We start from the raw sequence: 27,070 nt of genomic DNA, 5'->3' as shown, positions 1-27,070 counted from the left end.
GTCTTTGTTTTCTTTAGGAAGTTGATTTTTTGTTCTTAATACCTCCATTTGTCTGATGCTATTCATGTTCTACAAAGCACACTACCGCATTGTTTGGTTTTCCCTCATAATCACCTGAACAGTGTACCTGTAACTCGTTTCTGTCTTCAGAAGCTTTTTATGCCTCAGAGAGTAGCCATAAATGGGGGCAGAGCAAAGGCCCAGTGGTCTCATGTTCTGTGTCTTCGTGACCTAGGTGGCTGTGGGGAGAGTACACGACTAGGATGTGCATGCTGATGGCAGTGGTTCTTCCTACGTGCTACCTTTGATTTAGGACCTTCAGACTCTAGGTGGTATCACTGTGTTCTTGTGGCCCTTGAAATTTCACCGCTCTCCAGGTTGCAAAATGCTGGCACAGTAGAAAAAGTCTTAGTGGGGATTCTGTTGTAAATATGCCAAAATTTTTTAACCTTAATTCCAATTCATGTTTTTCTAACAAATGATTTTTTTTTCAAAGCCTAATTTTGATTACTAGTCTAGTTTTAAAGCTTGTCGAAGTCATTACATTTTCAGATTTTGCGTATTTCTAAATGGCAGCACAAAGTCATGCTTGCTACCAACTAGTCCTTTATTATATGTTTAAAAATGAAACCTTAATGTCACAGGAAGCAAAGAGACCCATAGGGCTGGCTGACAGTAGCAGGATAAGAAGGGGAAGTTTAAGTGAAATGACTTCAAGTAAACGTGAAGTACTTACCTGCAACCAGAAACTGATGACCATCTTTTAGTTTTATTGGTCAAGGCAAGCATTATTAGAATGACATACCCACATCTTGTGGTACGGGGGATTAAGTCGCTGTTGTCTCAAGTGTCAAATGTGTATGCCACCTTTAGCACGTACATAGTTTAAAACACATTGAACAGAACTGATTAAGGATGCACTGCATAAATAAATTTGATACTTTTTCAAAAGATTGTGTGGACTTTATTTTGACTTGAAGTTCTCAAGCATCATTTCTAAGCAAACAATGCGCACATTTTATGTATCTGAACCAAACACATCAAATAATTTAGGGAAGTCTTAGCATATACCAGACATAAAAAATCATTGTGGGGTGGAGGAGTATTAGTGCCAATCCCTTCTCCTGAAACCTCCCTGCCATTTTTCACCATCTTTACTAAATGCTTCTAACCTCTTACAATAACAATAGACAGTCTAACTCTGACTTTATCCTGTGCTTATTGCTGGCTTCAAGTAAAACTTTATTCAAATATGTTAATTCCTTTATTAAAGTTGCAAGAATGTCTCTAAAATTACTGCAGTGTCATAGTGATTCCTGTTAATTAAATCAACTTCTCCATATAACTGCCAGAGGAAAGCTTGCAAGTTCAGCAATGCTGGGCACTGTCATAGAAGTGAACAGGAATTCTGAAGAACTATATGAAATGCCTATGTTTGGGATGATGATTTAAATGTACTAATTAGCCAAAGTTTATTACATCAAAAACGATTTAAAAAATAAATCCATCTTCAAGAAAAAAAAGCAACTTATTTAAGAAAATTAAGTTATCCAGAAAACCCACCTGAAATTACTTAAAGAATAAAGAATAATGGAATAATGGAAGAACAGCAACCGCGGAGAATGAACTTACTAATGCATCCAATTTTTCACTACATTAAAGCATTTTACAGTAGTTTGTCACAACTAAACTTATTTGAACTGTTCTGCAAAAATACATGGAACTTGGTTTTAATACCAGTTGAGCACACACTCGCCATATGTAAGGCCTGTTTATGCTGTCAGCTTGTCTGCTGACGTGTTTATCCATTGCCAGTATCTGTATTACAGGTGGTTATTTAGGTTGATTACTGCCGCTGGCTGGTGGGATCCAGGAGCCCGGCTGAAAGGTGTTTGCGGTGCTTGCTGGATCTTGGGAAGGCTCACTCTTTCCAAAGTAAGGAGCTGATGCGTGGCCTTTAACGTGCGTACGAACTGGTTCAGCAACAAGTCCCTCCTTGTACTCCTTGGCCTGAAGAAGCTTATCCTTCTCATACACATCTTTGACCTTCTGCTCCATCTCTTGTCTATAACTTTCATTCCTAAGAATCTCCTAAAAACACAGCAGAAAGGTAATTAGATACAACAGATGAAAATGCAATGCACAATGTTGGAATGAAACATTTTAAAGAAATTGTGTTTCTTCATTTTATAATCGAAGTGTTCAGCACTGTAGGTAAAATAAAATGTAGTAAAATTAATTGTTTTTCTACAACTGCAATTTCAGCCCTAGTTTAAAATGTTAATGCTCTGATTATGTTGTTGAAGCAAAGCTGTACTGTAATGTCCCAGTTTCACTATTCTATTAGATCAAAAAGAAGAATAATTAGATAGTCATCCACAAATGCATTGAAAATCAAGTTTCCTTTACCCTTATTTTCTATGTAGGACTTACTGCTAAACAGCTATTTATTACCTGTGTTTCCTCCTGTAACCCACTATGCCTTGAACTGCAGGCAGCTGTGCCCCAGGGTGCAGTTTTGGGAAATGCAGATGGACAACCTTGACTCTGTTAGTGCATATGCTAAAGCCATGCAAGATTAATAAATACATGATAAATAAAATAACTGAAAGGAGGTAGGACAGAACTCAAATTACTGAGATGGCACTAGTAATTCAGGAGAGGAAAAACAAAAACAAAAAGAAAAAAAAACAAACACACAAAACTGTCTGTGGTAAACCTTGTCCCAGAGATCCAGAAGACAGCTTGGTACAGCCAACACATTCTCAGCTGATAACTGCCTGCCAGTAAAGGCCAACTGGGTATTGTGGTAAGGACACTGCGTGCACCAGCACTTAGGCTGGCTGTACGTTAACTCTAGCTATCAGATTTGTAAGGCTGATTTGTAAGGACGTAAATTCTGCAAACAAAACTTGCCTATGCTTTTGTTAGGGCAGATAGTGAAGAGCAGTAGAGCAGCAGCAGAAAAGCAATATGAATTTTTACAATACTCTGAACCCAAAGACAACTTAATTGCAACCAAAACTGTTTAACAAGGAAGTTGCTAATATCCAAATTCAGAACTGTGATAGAGGAGGAAAAAGCTGAGCAGCTTTCTCCAAGTTACAAGTACATGGCAGAGCTAGGGAGAAACCAGACCAGTACACTTCTCTCTGTGCAGAAGACCACAGCTTTATTTTAGGAACAGCATTAAAATGCATGTGATATTGCCAAGAGTTGACATAGCAAGTATGTGCAACGTTTAAGAACACAGATATATATATAAGGCAGTATTTAAAGAAAGCCTTATCACTTAGATATAAATATTAACATATTTTCCTTAGTCCTTAATTGCCTGTTTGCTTAAATGCACAAACATACTGAACAGAGGCAAAACACTTCACATGCCTATATAACGAGAAAATACACAAGCAGCATAAAAATGACTTTGCAGACTGGAGGGGGAAGTGGGGAAAATTCTCCCATAAAAAAAAAAAAAAAAAAGTATTACCAAGTGTAACAAGGCCAAATTTTCAACAGCCGATAAAGCAAAACCTCATTATTGCATCTCTCAATTCTGTCTTGTTTACCACATAAATCAACCATGACCTTATTGATTTCAAGGGGTGCTTGTGCTACCCCACTACTAAGAAATCAGAGCATATACCTTTGTGATGTCTGAAGACTGCTTCATAGTATCTGCTATAACAGCACAAAATGGTTTATTAAAATAGGAACTTAATTCAGTTACTGTGAACAACTACTTTATAACTTCAAATCTTTTAAGATTCCTTTAACAAATTTATGTTATATGGCAGAGTAATAACAGCTGTAACTAAATCCTGAGTGCTTTAAGCCCATTTTACATGTTGATGTATAATCATCATCTGGTTTTTGGACTCAGATAAAGCTCTTTTATCAGCTTTCAGTAGCCAAAGTATAGCTGCAATTTAGTAAAATAACCATGCTTATCTTGAAAAAAAGCATGAGAAATGGTTGTCATTAGCCAATACACCAAAAAAAAAATTCAGAAGTTCTTTGTTCAGAATCTATACAATCACATCAAGACAAAAATTTCAGGTTGAAAGAAACTGCACATCCAGTTTATGCATAAAATTCACGCTACTAACACATGTACTGAATTTAGGGTTCCTGTGATGAAACCAAAGAAAATGTGAATCAGGAATCTTGCAGCAGAATAGAGACATTGAGTCAAACAGATCAGGGTCTTCTTAGAGCAAACATCTTGTCCTTTGATACTTTGTTCTGTGAAAGTACTTCATAGACACTAAGTACTTCTTTTTTGTTGTTGTTGTTGTTTGTTTACTTCATTCTCAATTCTCATTAAAATTTACATATTCTTTAAACATTGAGATTGTATATCTAAATGCTGTTGGCTCAATTACCATAGGCACTACAGTTTGAAGCAGTTAAGAGACTGAAGTTTCCCTGCCACTACAGGCATTTAAATAAATAAATAGATAAATCCAAGGAATCCCAGTAGTTCCAAATCTGAATGCGATAACCAACAAAGAACAAAAGATGACCTGCTCATGGAGGCAGCACAGTCCAGGACATCTGGCTGACTCCCAAGTGCATTGCTGCAAAAGGGACCACACTGTATTTCATGCTGCTGGCATGTGACCCTCTTGGTGTGCCTGTTCCAGCCGCTACATCTGAGTGAGCTGATGAGGGATTTTCAGTAATTTCTGCTTTTTCTTACAAACTTTTGCAAGCTGCATTTTTGTTTAGAGCTCTCACTTAATATGCACAGAGACGTATTGCCAAGCATTCTCTGTTATTTGGAAACTACGTCTATCCTCTATGGAAAAGAGAAAAATTCAGATGTCTGTCCCCAGTCAAAGGACTTTCAGTGGCTGTAAGTGCAGACAGAGGACCTGCTTTTTGCGTTGAAGGTTTGGAGTGGACTGTTCTTTCACTCCTCAAGGATCTCATAATGTTGCTGCTTTACCATTTCTGAATAAGCAAACAGACTTACAGAATAAATAAGATTAGTTCCTCCTGGTAGGAAAATACCATAAATGCAATATAAGTTTCTCTATACTTACTTATTCCCACAGCTGGGGTATTGCTCTGAAGTGCAAGTAGTCCTTGAAGACTACTTCTACTTCTTGCTCACCTTCTCCACAGGCAAATGCCTGTACTTCACCCCTTTTATCCTGCAGCACCCCTGAACTCTTCAACCTGAAGAACTCCTCCTCCCCTTCCTCTTTCTTCCTTCTCATTTTCCTCTATGTCTTCAAGCCATCCACAGGTTATAATACCACTTGCCTCTCATGAAGCATTTTCGATCTCTTGAAGGCAAAGGACAATCCAGACTTATGAGCAACTAGCTCTAAGGATAAAGGTGGCTAGACATACAGTACTATGTGACAATATCCACAGGAATTTTGTTTAAAGGTTATTTTAACAATGTTACCTATTTTTTTTGTTCTATTCAGACAATTTTCTAAAGACACTACATCGAAGCTCATAAATCCAAGGGCTTAATGTATTACTATTTTTGGCCAAAAATTCTATTTCAGATGGGTTTGTATACTGATTAAAATAAAAAAATAGCTTCCTAATGCTGCCTTAAGAACTGTTCCAACTTAAGTTACTTAAGTTAGCAGAAATCCTTTTTAAAACCAAAAATTTAAGAAGAGAGACAGAAAGGGAAAAATCTGTTTTGAAACAATATTCAAAAAATTGATTGTGAGACAATTTTAAATGTCAGAATTTTTCATTTACTGACAAAATAACCAAATGTCCAGCAAACTGCTAGATGTCATGTCAAATCATCTGCTTCTGTGGTATTGTCAAACTGGTTCACTAAACTCCCTTTTCCAGTTCCACATGTTAAATAGCCAAGACAAAATAAAGGGATGTTATAGCATATTTCAAGACTAGGAGGCAAAGAGATGACCTTCTCACTGGGAAGCACTGCATGTTCTGACCTGGGACAGGTCTTGTTAACTCAGCAACTGAGCATGAGCTCAGCAGCACCAAGCTGGGAATTACAAACGATGTGGTAAATGACGGGCTGTGTCAATGCATGGAAAAAAAACAGAAGAGCAGTTTAAACCAGAAAGACTTATCTGACTTTATTAAAATACTGATTGAAATCAAACACTGAGCCATCTGGTTGCTAATTCTATACAGAGATATTCTAAATATCTCTGGTCAATCAACAATTGGTATTAGTCAAATCAATCCAAGATTTGCTTTACTTAGTTTTGTTTCTTCAAATATCTGACTAGTTGTAACACTAAAATACAGACTGTGTTTTGTACAATAGATCTTATTTTTTAAGAAGGATGCTCCCTACATAATTCAAAACTAAACTGATCAGAATTATCTTGGTAGGATACATGACAATTTAAGGCATCTTTCATTGTCTAGGTTTTGTACAACAGTTTTTTTGACCTTTGAATGTAAATCAGATAAACTACAAATTACTGAACGAGCATAACTGCTGTTTAAAAACACTTACTTTTACTTACAACCAGCAGCAACCCCTTGAACATATGCAGATACAGAAACAGACCTGTATGGTACTGCATGCATTTTGGCAAGAGAAACTTTCACTCCCACTATTCTGTAAGGGAAAAGTAATTCCTTAGGTTTATCTGTTAAAGTTTACTTAAGCTGAATGCTGCTTGTGCCTTGTGAAAACAGTTTTTAGTTTGAGCTCCTGATGCTGCAAATGAGAGGTGCGCAAGCTCTTTGGTTTTAATCAGTAACAGCACAAAACTTGCAATGAAGGTTTAAAGCACTCCACAAACAGTGTGTGTTAAACCAATATATTAGTTACAAGTAGATGCTTTAGTAATAGCCCAGTATTTAGTTTTAGATACAGTGCCATATTTACTGCCAAGTTAAATCTGTTCAATGCTAATGCTAACTCACAGCAATTTTTGTGTAAATCAAACCTACGCATAAGCAACGGTAGTTATGACTGAATTACTGTATTGTTCTTCCTGAGCTACAAAATAACTGGCATGGGCTTAAGGAGTTTCTAAGGCACTACAGTGTGGCACACACATTTGGCAAGAATGTTGTAATGAGAGGGAAAAGGAAGAGGAAAGGCACAGATCCTGGAATGTAAGGTGTGTTGAAGACACTTGGAGTAAGAATGGGTTTGCTTCTGACTTATTTTTGCAATACAGCAAAGATTTCTGTACAGAACCACAGAAATGTTCAAGACCAAAGCTGAAACTATGTAAAAGCAGCAAAAATCATACAGTAGCCTGGCACCAATGCAGTCTGCTGGGAATAAAGGGCAGCACCACATAGCCTTGGTGCCTACAGAGCAAACAAGGAACTGTAGCTGTGACTCAGTCCCAGTTTGGTGCTTGCTTTCCCCTTACTCTATGCATGATGCAATCTGTACCAGCCCTCTTCCTGGTACACTTTACTTTTCCCTCCACCCCCATTCAGCTGTGCTGACAGTGAATTATGAGACAGAGCCAATCAATGCTCCATGCACTCCCACCCACACTGACAGGACCAGCGGAGTGGCTGCAGCTCCCTCCCATACAGCCTTGGGATCTGCAACACGGGCAAGTGGTATGGGGACCTCCATAATCTTCTGTGGATGTTGACAAGCACCCATGTTTTGAATCTGAAAACAAAGTTAAAATGAATAAGAGGAAAAACTCTAAAAGACAATGGCTTCTTCAAATCCCACCTCCAGCAACTTCTCTGAACGCTCACTTTAATTTAGGCTTTGTAGCTGAGCTCTATATTGTCAAGTACAATGCCCTTCCACACTGGGATCATGCACAATTTACTACATAAAATACTATTTAGTGCAAGTCAAATCATTTGAATACATCCCAAATTTTCAATCATGGTTGTGATCCCTGACAATAACGGTGGAAAGTATTTTGCTCAGAAGAGCTGTTTATCCCTTTGCTTTTTTAACAGCATTTTCCAGAACTATAAATCATATTCCACAGCTTTCTTGTGGCTACAGGAATAAAATGCTCATTTGCTAAACCCTATTCTCTGAGTAAGAATGTACAATCTCCATGTCAGAGTTCTCATTTTGAAGCTTCTCAGCTGAAGCATATGAAAGAAGATAAAAGCAAACTATAATGTGCAATCCAAACAGTGTCAAACAATGAATTTTTCTAAACTACACCCCATTCTGGTTAAAGGAAGGTAAATTCTGTATAAATGAATCTCCATGACTGAAACTAGCTTATAGCATACCATCTCTCGAATAAATAATTCTTATGATCAAACAAATGGGAAAAGCAGGTATGCACTGTGGCAACCAAACAGAATGCAATTTCAGTGCAATTACTGGGGTGAGGGGTGGACAGGGAGGGACAACCATTGAAACTTGATGTTTATTACAAGTCACTGAAGTACATTTTTCCTCCCTTCTTCTCTCCCTCTCAACATTTCACCCATTATAAAACTATGCAATTCAGAAGCTACTGCGTTTTATTACTGTGTAACGAGTACATAATGCATGAGAAAAGAACTCCTTCACTATGGTACTTCTTATTTCAAACTATTTCCAGGCTTTTGGCACTAGTTAAAGAAACATGCAATTCTATTTTACCTCCCATGAAATATTACCATATATGCACACATATTACCACATATAAACCAATAAACCAATATTACCATCTATTACCTGCATACAAAGCAACAGTGAGGTTTTGATTTCAACAGGGCATACCTCTAGCTATGCAGCTTTGTATGGACACCAAAGAAAGCAGCACCTAGGTTACAGTGCAGCATCTTCAAGTATAAAGATGTGTCTTCACAGAGTAGTGATACTATAGGCAGGCATCTGGCAATTGCGGGCTATCACACTGGCAGGTTCAGAAATGAACCACATTCCTGTTCATACCAGTTTCTCTAGGCACTGCCATGAGAACCTGTTCTGTGGTTATAGTTCACACATTTTCTGGCACCCCAAGATTGCCTGTAACCTTATTTCTATCTCCGTTCTACCAACAAGGTCATAAACAATGCCAAGCTACTCTGATGCTTTTGAGCCTCAGGACATTGTCAGGAGCAGTGTGTAGCTGCAAAGTCTGTTGCAGGGAAAAAACAAGGCTTAAATTTCTCAATACACTGAGGTACTTTGTGTTACAGACATTAGGATTCTTTAAAAGCTTCTACAACTCCCGTGCCCACTGAAATCAGAAATATTAAAGAAAACAAATGGAAGTTTTACACAGAATAGAATAAAAAACCTCACTAGATGCCTGATATTTTTAACGTTTGCCTCATTCTTAAAAATCTCTCTCTTAATTCTTTATCTCCAGTTTAGAAGCTGAAAACTCAATATGTCTTAGATACAAGATACCTAAATCAATTTTGATACGACTCCCACTATCTATGTGGGGGGAAACCTGGCTATGTGCTAAATATCATTGATCATACCCAAGCTTAGAAGTATCTTATGCATCCAGCAACTATCTCAGTTAGGAGCTGCACCAACAGAAGCTAAAGTTTTGCATAAATGGCCCAGAATGAATATAGGAGATATAGAATGCAGCAAAGCTTGTAAATGTCATGCAAAGTTGCTTTATCACTGAAGTCTCAACTTCTCTTTCCTCTAGAATTGAAATGTGAAAAATCCAAAATATGAAGGTGCCATGTTTTGAATAAGGACTGAAATCCATAGCCAAAAGGAAAAATGAGAGCTAGGAGTGTATGTTAGACAGCGTATTTATGTTTACCTTCCAACTTAGTGGCTTTGATGAGTCATACTGAAAGAGAAGTTAACTATAGCTTGAAGAAAGAGAGGAGCCTCTTAAAGACATTATTTCCATTGATAAAACATCACTCCTATAAAACAAGTGCTATATCCAAAGACAACTTTTAGTAATAATTTCAGACATGAATGCTTTGCAGGTAAACAAAGTTCAATACAAAGGGATAAATTATCAAATATGCTTCTACAAAATAGGACTTGATTAAAAATATTTTAGTATCTATAGTCTTTAAATATTTTCATTTATTTAAAATCCTCTCTAGACAAGATAGATTTCCTATTTTCCCCCAAAATGCTTTGTCCATCTATTTTCCTATACAGACAGTAAGGAAATGTGACACTCCAACTATTCATCACTTGTTAAACTGTTTAAAATATGATTTAGAGCTGCATAGGAACAAATATAAAGACAATTTATTTTCAGACAACCATATACGATCATACACAATACATGTAAAGGGACAGGTGACAATGATATAACTATACAAAAATATACATATACAAGCTCAGATTCTCACATATTATAAAGCAGTATGTATATATGTGTATATGTATGTGTAAGTGTATGCACACACATGCTTACATAGGGTACAGATGTGATGCAAAGTTTTCTATCAAAATGGACACCCTGATCACCATAGTAACAGGGTAAGTTTAAACACAAGATAAGAAACAACTTGATATGCATTAATTTGAGAAGTTTACACCCTTGTCATAACCGAGAATAAGATTTGGCATATTTCAATCTGTAATAATATCAAAAGGCAAGCAACTGCTTCCAGTGTCCCAGAAGCTTGCTTTGGCTTCTATTGGGGGTCAGATTAGAAATAACCAAGGCTATAAGCAGTGTTCTTGGGTTATGACTAGCCCAGAGCACAAAAGTCCTGCTACAAAAGATTGTCCTACAAAAATGGGGGGGGGGAGGGGGGAATGCAGTTGGAGATATGAAAGAAAGAAACTGTATGCATGTGGAACACTCAACACTGAACAAGTTGTCTTGTGAAGTCACTGCAGTATTCTTCCATAAGGAAAATTACAATCTAAAGAGAAGATGTGAAGCCATTTCCTCTGCATGAAAATTAATGCTTTGTAACAACAACAAAAAAGATGTTAGGTATTTCTGGAAGAAAGAATGGCCTGATTACAAAACATTACCAAGCCTTAAGAACAGTGTCTAATAGCCTTAGCTGGTGTCGTAAGGTCACTGTGTTGACCACTGTAAGTAAGGACAACTCACATTCATTCTCACTTCAGTAAGTTTACAAACAACACCAAGGTGGGGGGAAGTCTCAATCTGCTGGAGGGTAGGAAGGCCCTGCAGAGGGACCTGGACAGGATGGGTTAATGGGCAGAGGCGAGTGGGATGAGGTTCAACATGGCTAAGAGCCAGGTCCTGCACTTTGGCCACAACAGCCCCATGTAGTGCTACAGGCTTGGGGCAGTGTCTGGAAAGCTGTGGAGAGGAAAAGGATCTGGGGGTGCTGATTGATGCTCGCCTGAACATGAGCCGTCAGTGTGCCCAGGTGGCCAAGAAGGCCCACGGCATCCTGGCTTGTCTTAGGAACAGTGCAGCCAGCAGGAGCAGGGAGGTGATCCCTGTACTCTGCTGTGATGAGGCCACACCTCGAGTGCTGTGCCCAGCTTTGGGCCCCTCACTACAAGAGGGCCATCCAGGCACTGGAGCATGTCCAGAGCAGGGCTCCGAAGCAGGTGAAGGGCCTGGAACACAAGTCCTATGGGGAGCGGCTGAGGGCACTCGGGGTGTTCAGTCTGGAGATGAGGAGGCTCAGGGGAGACCTTATTGCTCTCTTAAACTCCCTGAAGGTTAGGCATGGGGAGCTGGGGGTAAATAAAAGATAAGCCTAAGATTAAAAAAAAAAGAAGCCAAATAAAAGATAAGCCTAACAAATACAAAAACAAACAAACACACACACTAAAGGGGGATGGTAGGCAAACAGAATAGAGAAAGGGAACAGAAATTTTAATAAAGTTTAACACATGTCAAATTTGATATTAAAAAAAAGATGCACAATGGACAGTGGAAAAAATGGAAAATAATCAAAAAAGTGTTAATACAGACTACAAGGGTAGGAATATTGGCACAATTGCAGAAACTTATGTTTCAGGAACTGTAATGCTGTTTTGTGGTGTTACAATATGTTGACAGTAAAATGTCATTAAGGCACAAAATACAAAATTTGTGGGCTTTGCATTCCTTTTCAGAAATAGTCTAGCCTCGTGAGAAATATATGAAAGAACGAGGAGATTTGTTATACAGGGTTTCAACAAGAAACACAGTCAGAAATATTCCCTGGTTCCCTAGCTGTCAAACAGCAGTTTACCGTATCAGCATTACTGTCAAAATGGGAATATAACACAAAATAGCAGCCACTAAAGTTTATGTGCCTAAAACACTAAAGCCAATCAGTCCTACATATGTGGGCTAAACAGTAATCTGTATGTGCTTCACTAGTATAATTATATTGTGATATATGGGTTTCAAATCAGAAGAAAAATAGGACATGCTTATCATCCCCATAATATTACAGAAAAAAAATCAAGCTGAGTATCACATTTAAAATGTGACTATAATATTTTCAAATTAACAAAAAAAATTAATATACATATATTTGAACTAGCTTTTCTTATATAGGAGGGCAAAAAGAAAGCATTTTAGAGATTACTCCAAAGAAAATGTAACTACCTTTCAAATTCCTGGTATATCACTTCTGCTCTGATAAGGTCAATGCAGTGCCCTGCAGGTAAAGTACCTTGCTGCTAAATAATTTTTCGGATCTATTACCTTATGAAACTGAAGGAATAAGCAGTCCTGTTACTCTGAATGCACCACTATTCACAATAATGTCTAATCCTCCACAAACTGCTTTTTCTGGAAGCTAAAATATTGAGAACACCATTGATTCACAGTTCTCTTACCAGCAGAGACTTCCTTTGGATACAGAATGAACAGCTCCAGTGCCAGAAGGAGCTTTATTGCCTCAATTCTAAAACCAAGGCTGTCCATGTTCTCTGGGCCAGGTTCATCTTAGCCTTATTAGGGCAGTCTGGCTTTTGAAAATGACAGGATAAAAGACATGCAACACCCCACATCTTCAAGTGTCACATGAGGTGATATTTTCACAAATAAAAGTTGTATGTATACCATTAGCATGAGCCACAACTACTTATAAGGAGGTCAGCCCCAAGCTTAGACAGAACACCTACTGAAGTATCCCTTCTGCACAGATAACTAGGATTAGAAGGCAGGAATTTAAAAAAAAAAAAAAAAAAAAAGTTTAAACAACAAAACAATACTTCTCTGAAGGTTAAAACAAAGTGTGTTCATTTGTTTCAGGTCCTTAAAAGCTTTGAGGAGGAATTTTACTTAATTTTCTGCCATTATTGAGTGTATTTTCTTATTGTCTCTAAAACCTCAGTGGCAAATGGGAAAAAGAGGCAGCGATAAATGTTGAAAAGCTTGAAGTTCTGCGGGAGGCTCACTTCTGTGAGCTATGGCTTGTAAACATTAATGTACAAACTTCCCATGTTCGTACTAACATACAGGTAGGCAGGACAACTTTTCACAACCAGTGCACTTCAGAAGACCTAAGTGGCCAAGCCCTTGGCCAGAGCATGCCAGCATAGCTTCACTGCATTCAATGCAGTTTATTTCTACTGATGCAAGCCTGACACCCTCTGGTTGTCAGTTGAGTCTTCTATAGTTACCCATGCTTCATCTATTCAATCACTCTAGCTGGCACTTAGCAACTTGTAAAGCAAGTGAAGGGTAAGGAGTGCATGTTTGTGCATACACAGATCAACAGTTAAATTCATTCCACTCTTTAAAAACTCATCAGCATGAAAGACGGTAGGATATTTCACTGCGTTGTTCCATTAGAAACCACTTATGGAAGAAGTCATGGCTGTTACTCCCTCATCTCATTAGCACTGTAAAATGTTAATACATTTTATTTTCTTGTACTGATGGATACACTGGCAACTGAATTTGAAACCCACAGTTTCATGTCAACTACCTTGAAAAAAAAACACTATTAATATGTAGAGGACCTGTTTTTAAAATTCACAGCAGTAATTTGAGAATTCATCTGATTAAAGAAATTCTTGTGTGACCATCATTATCTTAAAAGACTCTTATTTCCCATAGCTAAGAGAAACAACTAAAGACATTGAAGTATTTATTCCCATTTTTTTCCTAAGAGTTAGACATCTAAATTTCACAAATTAGGCAAGCAATGCACTAAATTCTCTCCATAAAGTGACAAATTACTGGACAGATGAGCTCACTTTAAATGTATTATTGTAGTCTAACTACAACAATTGAAAACATAAAGACAATTCATCACTTACCTCGATGGTTGGTGGATCCTTTCTTTTTTTTCTTATCCAAGCTGCAAAAGAAATAAAAATCCAATTGCTTATATCGAAGACCACAGCCAGTATTACAACTCAAAATGATAATGACTTTGTAACAGAAAGTAAATATTTATACAAAAATCTGCCACAACTTAGCAAGCCATAATATAATTTTCTAAAGTATAAAGTTCCAGGATGTTATTTCCCATGTCAATACTCTCAGTCTTCACAGAAGGGAAAAAAGGCACTCCTATTATGAGAGCTTAAGCACAGTTCACATACCACCCAGACTGCCGAAACAGAGCTTAAGCAGGGCTCAAGGCCCAGCCTTTTGTTAAGCGTGCTATACAAAGCAGAGCTTCACCCTGTGAAGATGACAAGATGACTACTAAATAGTATGAAAAGCTTTAGACCACTCAGGAGAAAAAGGATTCCTGTGTATACCCCAGGCATTGCTAAAGCCTGAAAACTTCTTATTGACATTAGTGCTGCCTGAAGTTCCTTTACAAGGATGCAAGATACAGACCCAAACATGAATGAGCCCAGGTTGCATCACGACAGATGGATGCATAGGGGTACACGCTGCATCAAGGAGGAGGTACTGTAACACAGAGAAGGAAGGCACACCCCGTCCATCTCAGTAAATTCATGCTGGAAAGGACCGTGAATTGAAGCAGTGCCGATGCTGATTGTCCTGTGATTTTGGTTTTCCATTATGAACCACAGCCAATAGATGTGTGCCCACCCCCGCCACACTGCTGACCAGATGCAGCAATCCAAAGTGATCCGCTACAGATGGAAAAGTGGCGCCATGTCCAATCTTACTTCATTCAGTCAATGAGCTATCATAGAGAGCCCCAACTCTATTTCAGATGTTACCAGAGAAACACATTCCCTGATTGTGACCAAGTCAATATCCATCTTTTTAAAAGTACCACTACTGTAGCATTTTCTCACAATTGTTCAAATCCACAGAATTGCTAAGTGCCAGTTTGCATACTTTGTAGACATTTGTTTTTTCTGCTTGTATTTTTCAGATGAATGAGTAGGAGAATGCAAGTGGCTACTAATGAGCAGAAGGACAAACATAAGGAATGACAGTTCCAAGTGCAGAGAAACAGCAAAATGTTCTTTTGTACGTTTGAATAATTAAGATTTAGATGCTTGTTACTGTGCTTCAAAATTAGAGCAACAATGACATTTTGTTATCCCACAATCAAACTCCTGGTCTGACTTGACACAGAAATGCTTTAAGAAGGAACTATTTCAAATTTTAATTTTCCAATGCCATTTATGCCAGATGCTGGGGGGAACTGGGAATGGGTCATGCAGCAAGTCCAAAACACTATGAGCTGCATGGAGTCATAATTTCACCCAGCTACTGAAAGTGCAATTATCCATACAATAAAACTCTAATGCTATTCTGCTTCAGAAATATTATGAAACTGGTTTTAGGAGAAATAGCTACCAATTAATATAAGAATGGAATTAAAGGAGGTAAAATGCCATTACATAGCTTAGAAAAAGTGGCAAGGCCAACAGCCTTAATTAAAGGCTAACAATGAAATATCTTTAATGATATGAAACAAGGTCTTACTTTTGTTTCTCGTCTATCAGATGACACTTTCAGAAACATCTTACGAACACCACTACGTGACAGCTCTTCTCAGCAGTCTTTTGATACTAACAAAGATTAGACCCAAATATGACAATGTGGGGAAGTAACTGATTACTGAACAGTCAACATCAGCCCCTTTCTGCAGAAGTTTTATGTTACTGGAAAGCAAAAAAAACTCATTATGATAATGCAAATGCAAACATATGACATCACTAAATTCTACAGAGTTAGAAAAAAAATTTGCATGTATCTGTAGCACTTTCAAGCACTTCACTTTTATTAGAATTTTCAAACATAAAATCTGGTAAGACCAGTGCCTAAATTGGCGTGATGGAGACTGACACTTCTCAGCTGACAGCCTTACAGACACTTTTTGTAAAAGGATCAACAATGTTATTAGAGAAAATCGTGGTACACAAGCCTTCCCTCGTGACAGAAGTCATCTTTGCTCATATATAGCACCAGTTCTAACCACATACAGAAAAGCAAGAAAGTGCTAGAAACATCAAGTATAGTGAAGCATGTCTACTGGAGGCTAACCAATAAAAGATGCACAGTTGGAGAAAATTGGAAAAGTAGTAGTTTAAAATGTCTGGTGAAAAATGAATTATTAAGTCTTCTAAATTTAAGGGATTACTTTCAACAAAGTATCATCCTCCTTCATTCATATGTGTAATTTCTCAGTTGTATGGAGGTAGTTTGTTATAATATTACTGGTTTGAATTCCACAGCTCTCAGCACCTAAAGACTACTTAACGTTGTTTAAACTGCCAGTATTTTCTTACAATACCAGTATACTCATAGCTGCATTTTAACAATTAGATTACAACTAGTGATTCTTAAAATTTGCAATCCTACAAAAATTAAGCTGCAGTTAGAAACTCTTGCTGATATATAGTCACTACAATAGATTTTTTTTTTACTGGTGGCTGAGACTCGTAGTTGGTTGTTTCATTAATGATTTTCAGATGAATGGAATGCTTCTATTAAATGATATTATCATTTAATTATCTGCCTGAGTTTAACAAGCCACAAACAGAACAGTGAAGAGTAATATACTGCAACAAGTTCTGTGAACAAAACCTCTGAAGAAGGATCATTATGCAACTTGTTTTTGTTCATTAATACATCTCAATTAGAACCCACACTCAAAAGCAAAAATACAATCCTCAGCTTAGGCATATTTCTCATCAACCATACCCATAATTATCCTGAATTTATTTAAATACACAAAAAATTTGTATAGTTACCATGCTATTTTTCTTCCCAGCTATAATAAACATTTAACTACACACTATATAGGTGTTATCAACCTTCTTTCTTTTTAACAAACATCAGGATTACAAACCTTTTTCACCTCAATCCTAAATAAAACTTGCTGACTCAAAGATGAGCGACCATTTTCCTATAGGTAAACTCATTTTAGCATCTCTAATGAACTGCATTAGAAAATCATCATTTAGTGAAAAATTCCTCCCCTGCTGGGGAGATGAGGAAGAAATATGGTAACAAAAATCACTAAAATCTCTTTATAGCCATAAGATGATGAAGTTAGTTAGCTTTAATATACAATATTCCCTCTGTGAAAATCCAATTCAGAAATATTTTACATAAAGCACAGCTCAGGATACATTGCAAGATTAAAGGCAAGGAAAACATCATCTGAATTGGGTGCATTTTAGTATATTCTACTTTAGTTTCAAATAGTTTTATCAATCTTTTCTATTTCAATTTCTAATTGATATTTTTTTTAAATCATTTACTTGACTACTCTTCATCAGTCTTTAGGGAGAAGATCTGGGGGATTTTTATATATTTAATCCCCAACAGTTTTCTCATGGTTCTACTTCAAACAAAAGTTTAAAAAAGCCTTCCAAATTTTCTATAGTATCAACAATATCTTCAGCATCCAACACAGAGTTGCAGAATAGTGGACACCAGCCCTTTGTAAGTTAGGCATAAGAAATTCATGGTAACAAAAAAAGAATGAATGCTTAAAAACTGTATTATAAGTAATACCTTACCCATCTAGCACCAGCCTTAACAAAATCCAACAGAATGATAACTTGAAATTAACACACTTCACTCTCCCTTTTAAAAATACTACCAGTATATATAATGTAGAGGTGGATTGTCAGTATATAGCTTTCCCAGCTTTCTTTATGCTCTCCATTACACTTCTGGTCAAAAGAGGTTCAAACTAGTAAACAGATTTATACCTATTTGTTGATGGAAACAAGGCAGGTGTGTGCTTTATTACATGTTATTTGAACGCACATACACATGCACTCATAGTGTCCAGTGACACTTAAGAAATGGAAGGGATTTCCACATGAACACTCTCGTCCTCTACATCAACAAAACAAAATGTTTTCTTGCACTGTCAGCCACGATGCTTTAAAATAGATAAAGCAATGATGGCTACGTGTATGTACTGACTGCAACCAAAACATGCTTCCCTGACCCCTAGCCCCCACAGCGCTTTAGCAAAATGAATTGATTGCCTCTACTTTCAAGTTAATTACAATGCTGCTTCTAATGTTATCTGGATGGCATTTCCTACATTCTGTACATATTGTAAGGCGACTTCTGTCTAAAAGAAATTTTTAAGTTAATTAAGCAAGATAGTTGGACGTTTCCTACCTTGCGACCTGAGCATTCTTTCATCAGTGCTCATTTGCATTCTCATTGGCATGCATGAGATTTCCATTGAACTTTAAAACTCCTACTGGCATATAACAAACTGTAATAAGCGTAAAAGTGAGCATGCAAATTAAGACTCCCATTAATCACTAAATGTTACCAGGAAAAAATAAAAAAGAGGACTAGGAGTAGACAAGCAATAAAATGCTGCAAGAAGCATGCAATCTCATGAATCTCCTAAAGTATGTAAAATTACTGGTCTCCTCTCAGGAGCACTATTGACACGTCCTGAGGAGGTAACTTACGCATTCTACAGTAGGTGAACATTCAGAACTAATGTCACAGAAAGGTTACATGTTGGCTGCCTAGGGAAAAGAAAAGTATGCACTCTCACCTTGTACTAAAATGTAAGAGGCCTCATCTAAACAAAAATGTGTACTACTTGTATGCCAGAATTACTTTCTAAATGTAAAACTACAATATAAAAGGAAACATTTTTGGATTTTTGAAACAAAAACTGACTTTATATGCTGCACACAAATAGTTAACACTAAGGAGAACACAAGGGATTATCTTTCTATCCTTATAACACTGAGCATGTTTCAATTCTACAAAAGCTTTGATGGACGTTCAGGTGTTTTGTAGATTTCACAGGTCTGATAACTTAAGAAATTTAATCCTGTTATGCACTCAAAATTAATATCTTTGGGATAAAATTCCAGTCAAACCCTTCGGGAGCAATCCCTCAGCCCTGTATTTGGTAAATTCCCAGGAATAACACACAACCATCCTCTCCCAAGTCTGAGAAGCAGTTTATGCACACTGAGCCTGTAATCTGGATGATTGCGTTACCTACTTGCTTTATAGCTTCCTACTTGGTGTCACTTAGCCTATTTTGTATTTATAACTTGATAAACACAGCACCAAAATCAGCCGCCTTAGTTTACCAGCAGTACAGTCTGTATGTCTTAGAAATACAATGAAATTTATCTTAGACCCCCTTCAAATTTCATTGCAGCCTGCTCCCACTCTGTGAGCAATCCCTTTGCCCCTAATTTCATGCAGATTTTCCTCAGGCAGCTCCTGCCCTTAAATATTTCCAGGGACAGTACTTTTACTCATTTAGGTTACATCACAGTGTGATGATGTAAGGAAAGGGGAAAGGGAAAGGATGCCTGGGTAAGTGGCTTTACATCAGATAGTCACTAAGGATTAGCCAGAAGTGAAAAAGCTGAGCTCTGGTAGAACAAAGGTAACTCAGGTGAAAAGCTCTCTGCAGCTCTCTAGAAAAAAGGAGTGAAGACTTTAGTACAGTCATTTAAGTGGAAAGAATGACAAGGCTAGAAAAGGAAAATGTTATTGATGAACCAGACAAAACTGAAGCAGAGAGGCTGCAAATGTCAGAGTGCATATGCAGTATTTGGAGAGAAGGCCCCTGGAGGTAAAAGCATGTGCCCAGCAGAGAGTATTTAGAATACTAAAAATCCTGCCCAAAATCCAACAATAAGGAAAAAACAATAACAGGAAGTATTATACAGCCTTCTAATCTTATATTAATCTTCTACTGTTCAGAGATAAACAGCAAGTATTTTAGAAATCCTACTGCAAAGCATCAGACTATTTGCTGGTATGATCAGTGTCCATGTCAGCTCAAGCTATAAAGTGAACACCCAAAGGAAGAATGCACTGGGAATTTTTCAAGAGCCTGGACAGGAGATAACAGAGTGAAAGTTCAGCACAGGTCTTCTGAGCCTGGCAAACATTGGATTTCTCCTTTCCTCTTAAAGAGGAAAAATACAGGGAGAGAATTGTTATGAGCCTTTCAGCGAAGCACATCTTAAAACCTTGTGTTAAACTTTTTGCACTCAGTTGACTGTGTTCTACAGCATTACTAGAACCCTCTACTCCTTTCATTCTTTTCCATTTCTTACTAAAAAATTTTTGCATTTTACAGGAAGCAGACAAGAAGTAGAGATGAAACTTCAGAGCATCCCACATCACTAGTTCATATCTCAATATGTAGCAAAGGCAAGATAATTCTTTGAAATGCCTCTACAAACACAGCAGAAAATCCAGTTTTGGCTTTTAAAATTTATTTTAAATTTCCACAAAACTGTTTATACACCTTAGATTGACATTCAAGAAGAAAAAACCCACAGGCTAGCTTTTTTTTTTTGTGGAATTCCCACATTTCAGAGGATTCCTTCTTACCTTACATAGTCCATTTGGTTCAGTTGACCTCATTCTTGGCTCAAGCTCCTATAGCCACAAGGACCAACTCACATTCCCTCTCTCCTTTCTCTCTTTCTTCAGGGGCTGCTAAGTTAATTTTGAGGAATTTCCCCAGCCTCCCTGAATTTGTCTGAAACTTTGGGACATAGAAATTTTCACCAGTACTGGTGGAAAAATGCTTAATTATTTACAGGCTCTCCAACTCTAGTAGAGATTGTGCGAAGAGATGTATAAGAAACCAGAGTGCAGAAAAACAGATACTACTCTGAAAACAACAGCAACAACAAACATCACTGTGCCACCAATAATTCAACTGACATACAAATTAGCACTGCAGTGAAGGCATAATTAAGAAGTTTAATACGTTTAGTTTTGGTTATTCTATCTGATCCCCCCTCAGGCACAAGTATTTTCACATATAATAGGAGAAAGTCATGATCATACAGGCATTATTTACATTTTTATTAAGTACCGACTTCCTAAACATTTATCCTATCTGTAAAGGGGTTGTGTTACAAATTAGTAATAACCAAGCAGTTAAACAAAAGTCTGCATTACTCAAAAGACAAGATAAGAGACAACCTGTGCATATAGTCAGGCATTTCATTAAAAATACTGAACGTAAATTCAGTGGCAAGGTTATATTGAAATAAAACCAAAATTTTCAAGATTTACCTTCCCATTCTGTTGGAAAGTCACCCATCTCATACTGATAAGCTTGCCGATTTATTGCTTCTACAAATCTTCTCTCTGGTATGATCTGCCCTATAGCAAAAAAAAAAAAGGGGGGGGGGGAAAGTTAAATATACACATATACAATATTTAAATTGTTGATTATGCTATTGTTTTGAAATAATTCTTCTTACACAAGTGTAACGATGGCTGCAGGATAAAAATGAAGGATTAAAATACTGGGCAGGCAATTACCATCTCCCATAGAAGCCTATCTGAAATTCTATTTTATTAATTTTAACAGAAGCTTGCATGTTTTATAGTTCAGTTGGATTACTAATGACAAATATATTTCAAGTCAAACTGTCCACCTCAGCCTATCCCTCCCTTTGAGGATGCTTCTCTGAGGCAAGTTTCCGTTCAGCTTTCCATCACCCATTTTCTCCTTCAGTCGGACATTTTCCATGCCTTCGCTGGTGGTGAAGAATCAGAAACTTGAAACTGCCCTAGAGTCAAAAACCAGCACAGTTGATTCACTGGTGAGCTTTGCCCAGCAGCCAGGCCACATCAATCCTATTGGTGGCAACTGCTCTGTGCACGAGTCTTTCCGCATGCACTTGAAAACTGAATATTTTCTGTATTAAAAAATGAAAACCATTAGGCATATCTCTGATAGTAAACATTTGATACATTATAATAGGAGCCAGTGTGGAGAACCATGACCTACACCCTTTCCATAGATTCTACTATACCCCAAAAGGTAAAATTAATGTTTGACTGATGATATGGCAGTACTCTGCTGTATACCGTGCTAATGTACAGAAGAATATATGGTGTATATTTCAGATTGAAAAAAAAAAACGTTTAAAATATTTTTAACCACTAAGCTTTCACTTGTGAGAGAGCATTGTAATGTTTTTAAATTAACAGATACTGGGAAATATGTGAAAGTTCCCCACTCTTTACAGACAAAAGAAAAGCCTAACATTTCCCAGGCTTTTTCTCCTAGCACTGAGGCTGCTATGGAGAAATTTGACATGGTGAGGAAACAATGAAAGAAGTAACTGTATAAAGTATGTGTTTTTCATAATGAAAGTCAGTACTTACAATTAACCCATCACTGATTAACAGCTGAAGTGCATACTATTGTTCATTATCAAGTATTTAATACAGCAAAATAATAAGAATTTGTATAGATATTGCAATTCTTTTTCTAAGTACCTTCTTTAGCTTATACTATCTCTTTTTACCTTTAAACAATGTATCAGTTTTGGTGACTTCTGTATCTAACATTTTTACTGTTTCAGAGATGCATCATCAGGTACAGAAAATACAGTGTTTTGTGCCTTCATCACCAAGATTAATTTTTTATCAGTGTTAAAAGATATATGTTTTATATTTATTTGTTTTATAAATACACAATTTGTATACGCTAGATACATTATACTTCGTACACTTGCTTAAAATAATTTCTTTTCAACAATACTGAGGATAAATCATTTTAACAACCTTTTCTTTACCTATTAAGCAAAAGAGAGATACAGACTTATTTTCTCCCTATTGGGAAGATTTCCAGAAAAAAACTTAAGATCTATCTAATTAGGCCAGATCCTATAGAAGTCTTGGAATTAACACTCTTCTCCATTGTTGGATAGTCACTACGTTTTACTGTGAGCACAGCTTCACTTTGAAAACTGTCCATTATTTCAGTCCTACGCAGGTATAAGAACACTGTGAGTAAATTAACATAAGAAAAAGCAAAGAAGGAATGTATTTTTCAACCTGCTACCTCAAAGTGTGATTGAAGTTACATCTTTAGTTAAGAATATATTTTATTTGAGAATGTATAATCTACTTTTAACATACAAAGCTTTGCATTGTGCTGCAAGCTTTTGTAAGACACATGTAAAAAAAAAATCATTTCCTGCATTCCACAGTCAAATCACATTGGAGAGCCAAACTCACAAAATTATTTCTTAAATATGTTATTTTGAAGAATGATTGCATAGTAGTACTGGTGGCTTTTACATCTCTCTGCATTTGTAATGCACTTACAACACTGACTTCAACTGTTGGATTTGTATACTTTCTTACTGCACATACTTCCTCTTAGCCTTTCTGTCCCAGTTTTTCTAAAAGCCAGCATGATGACTTTAATTTCTATTAAAGCTTGAAAACAAAAGTGTTTAACAGGCATTATGTAGCCTGCTGACATGAGGGGCTAGCAAATGGCTTAATGGATTGCCTTCTAAATTTCTACAGCCTTCTCTACAGACAAAAAACATGGTTAACTGTAGACATATGCAGATGTTATGAAATGAATATTTTAATACTTCAATGTATTCTAGGGAAGGGTCCCTCTCCTAGAAACAAAAAATACTAGTAATTTTCACTGCAACCACTAAACCACACCTGTACAAAAAAAAAAAAAAAAAAAAAAGGAAGAACCCTCTATATCAAAATGCAAAATGAAGCTGAATAATGAATACCAAGCTTGTGTTTTTCTGTAATTTGAAGGAAAATTATTGCCATATCAGTTTCTTAAAACAATATATATATTATTTGAAAGATATCTAGTAGCCCTAGATGGATTTTCACAGTTTATAAAAATGTTATTTGAAAGTTATTTCACTTTTAAGAGTAGCAAGTGAGACCACAGGCTACTTTATTATCCTGCGGTTCTGATTTCCATTAACCTTGAGAGAACAAAGATCAATCAGTCAATCAAATTAATCAATCATTTCCAGTTTTACAGTGTTACAGGACCAACCAATACTAAACTTGTGTTGAATGAGCAAGTCCAGAGAAGCTGGAATTACCTGGTACTCGGAGCCAGAATCATGATTTTAATTTTATTTTTTTGCTATTTTTATTTTGCTGTTCATCTTACATTTATCAACAATAAATTTGGATTTATAGAGTTGTCTGCAGGTGCTATCTTCATTGCAAAGGAAGATGGGTTTCTTCAGATTTCTATTGAAGGTTTCAAGTCAGGACAATTGTTTACACTTTTGGGAACACATACTGTCAAAGGAAAAAGCTTCCCATGCTCCCCAGTACCTTTTTCCTAAAAGAAATGCCAGCTGACAGTGTCAGCATCATAACCATGCTGCCTTAGTATTACTTCTTATTTTATATCAACTACAGATTCAACAATCCTACACTATGTACCGAAACTATTGTTCCTACCTTACTCTGATGTTCTACAGCACTTTCAACTAATGTCCAACAAGACAGCAACAATTTGCCATGTTTGATTCACTTGATTAGGAGATTTCTTTCCAATAACATTCATTAAGTATTCTTCATATCCCACAAATAATGTGTTTGACATTGTACAAAAAGATTAAGGGTAGGTTCACATTGCAACAAAAACTAAAGATAGTTTTTACCTTACATACCAGAAACTACCTATTCACAGTAAATTCAGAGCTTTGTCAAACTCAGCAAGAAGATGGGAGAAATGATCAACCCTCCAGACACCTGACCCAGCAATTAACACTAGCACAAATACTCTACATTTACTGAAGCCTCTAGTCAATATACCTTAAAAAATATGGCCCAACTAGTTTAACACAGATTAAATCAGACTTATGAGCCTTGTGGTCTCTTACAGGAGAGAAAGCTTTTTGCTTTTGTTTCAGTTGTCAGAATGTACTTGTAGTCACCAGAGAAAACACCAAATTTTAAAGTTGAGTTTAGATGAGGGAACGTTAGCTTTGCTAGAGACATGTCCCTGCCTTGTATGTTTTGTCAGAAACAGATATGAGTGTAACAGCCACACACAGACTTTACTTCTCCATTGAAATTTCCATTGATGATGACTTTTCACATCTTGACAGAATCCACTGTCAGTTTCTCAATGAAAAGGATATGTAAATAAATAAACTTCAAAAGGTTTTCTAGGATGGACTGTTGGTACTCCAGATAAGTTCTCACTCTTGTAAATGTGACCAGTGCTACTATTTCAACAGCGTTATAGTGTTGCTAGCCTGACTGTCCAAAATTTTAATCCAAAATGTTAACTTAACAAACCCTACTCTAGATATCATCGAGATGTTGCCCTTCTTATAAGCATATACTGAGAATTTAAGTTTTTGCAAACAAGGTCTACTGTCCAACAGTCCATGAATTGATAACTGATCCATCACAATGTTTAGGTACTTGGCAAGGAAAGAAAAAACAAACCTACATCAAGAAGAAAGATCACACATTATTCTTTGAAAGAAGAGCCATACTGTTTATTTTTGAGAAGACAGAGCAAGAAAATTGTTTGCTGGCAAATAGAAAAATTATTTAGTAACATCCTTGCTGGAGTCATGTACAGCTATAACAAAATTAAATGCCTTATCCTCTTACATACTGCCTTACAGAACAGTGCCTTCCAAGTGGGCAAAACTCGGTCCTGTACTACTTAACCCAATCTTAACATGATTAATACTGTAACGTGAATAATACTGTAAGGTTTTCTACCTTACATGAATAATACTATAAGGTAACCAGGTCTACAGGGATTCATTCCAATTTCAAACACCAATTTGTATCTTTTGTCCACTAACCAGAATTATTTTGACAGTGTTAGCTTCTTTGTTTCTCTTTTTCTCTGTATTTAGAGAAATCCTACATATGCACCTGAACTGCCTTTATTTTTTTTCCTTTGTAAACTCTGTCACAGAGGCCAAGTAACCTAAGGCCTTGGATAAGCTTGTTCAATCTGTATGTCTACAAGTTACATTGTTATGAAGTCTCACTACTGGTATAAAAATCCCAAATACATCAACATACATCAGCATGCATTACAGTCACTTTTGGACTGCAGTCCCCAGACACCCCAACTTCATAGCACTGGTCACCTACTGCCTTTTGATAAAGAGGATATACTGCACGTTGTTAAGCAGCAAAGCTTATTTACCTTATATTCTGAGGACATCTACTCATCTGAGGTATTAGTTTAATGGATCTGGTGTGGCGTGAATTGTTTGATATAAGTACTTCTACAGATTTTGGTTGCTGGGCTGGATTTGAATTTGTCAATTGTTAATATATAGTCCCTGCCTATTTGTCCAGAACTCTGACCCTTTAATTTTATAAGTAATTGTTTCTGTCACATTGTTCTTGAGGACACAGATGCCATCACTATTCTTGAGGATACAAGTAGCATTACATTTACTAAATGTATACGAATACCTTAGAAATCTATGTCATAGACAACGATGAAACCATACTGCTTTTTATCTTTGATGCCTGTGCTACTGAAGGAAAAAAAAAAAGAAGGAAAACAAACAAGCAAACAAAACCAAACACACAACAGGAAAAAACAACAACAAACACACTACTCTCATAAAAGGGTAGTTAATTAACAGTAAAAAAAATATACAAATAGCAGTAAAAAAGATAAAAACTCTCTCTCTGGTAATCAGAGTATTTTTTCAGAGCACTTAGGAATAAAGGGATTATAAACCAAATGAAGCCATCCATTCGTATCACAAATTCCTTCTAAGCAGCAAAACTAAACTCACATAACAACAACCAAAAAAAAAAAAAAAAAAAGGAAGTCACAGAATTCTCTGGATCCAGGTGCTCTACAGCATCTTCTTTACAGACAGAAAGGAGAAAAAAAAAAAACTAAACTAAACAACAACAAAAATACCACACAAAACCTTAGCCCTAGACAAAAAGACCAAATGGTGCATTTTCACTGCACTGTAGGTGTTACATTTGGGTAAGCAGACAAATGTGTGCAGACTTTAGGAAGTCCACAGTATCTAAACAGTATGTAACACTCCACTGATGCACTGGGAGTAAGAAGC

At 36.7% G+C, this 27,070-nt stretch overlaps 1 protein-coding gene across 1 annotated transcript in view; it reads right to left on the bottom strand.

The window, feature by feature from the left end:
* Positions 1-941: 941 nt before the first annotated feature.
* NDUFAF2 (NADH:ubiquinone oxidoreductase complex assembly factor 2) overlaps positions 942-27,070 on the bottom strand; it is a 54,849-nt gene continuing 28,720 nt past the window's right edge. Inside the window, exons 2-4 of the mRNA XM_068665851.1 lie at positions 21,264-21,353; positions 14,090-14,130; positions 942-2,091 (exon numbers count right to left, since the gene is read on the bottom strand). Coding sequence (XP_068521952.1) covers positions 1,834-2,091; positions 14,090-14,130; positions 21,264-21,353 — 389 coding nt within the window. The 3' untranslated portion in view covers positions 942-1,833. The remainder of the gene's footprint in view (positions 2,092-14,089; positions 14,131-21,263; positions 21,354-27,070) is intronic.

The sequence above is a fragment of the Anas acuta genome, chromosome Z, assembly GCF_963932015.1.
Source record: "Anas acuta chromosome Z, bAnaAcu1.1, whole genome shotgun sequence".
Taxonomy (NCBI): Eukaryota; Metazoa; Chordata; class Aves; order Anseriformes; family Anatidae; genus Anas; species Anas acuta.
Note: the sequence above shows the minus strand (reverse complement) of the source record. Positions and strands in the feature narration are given on the sequence as shown.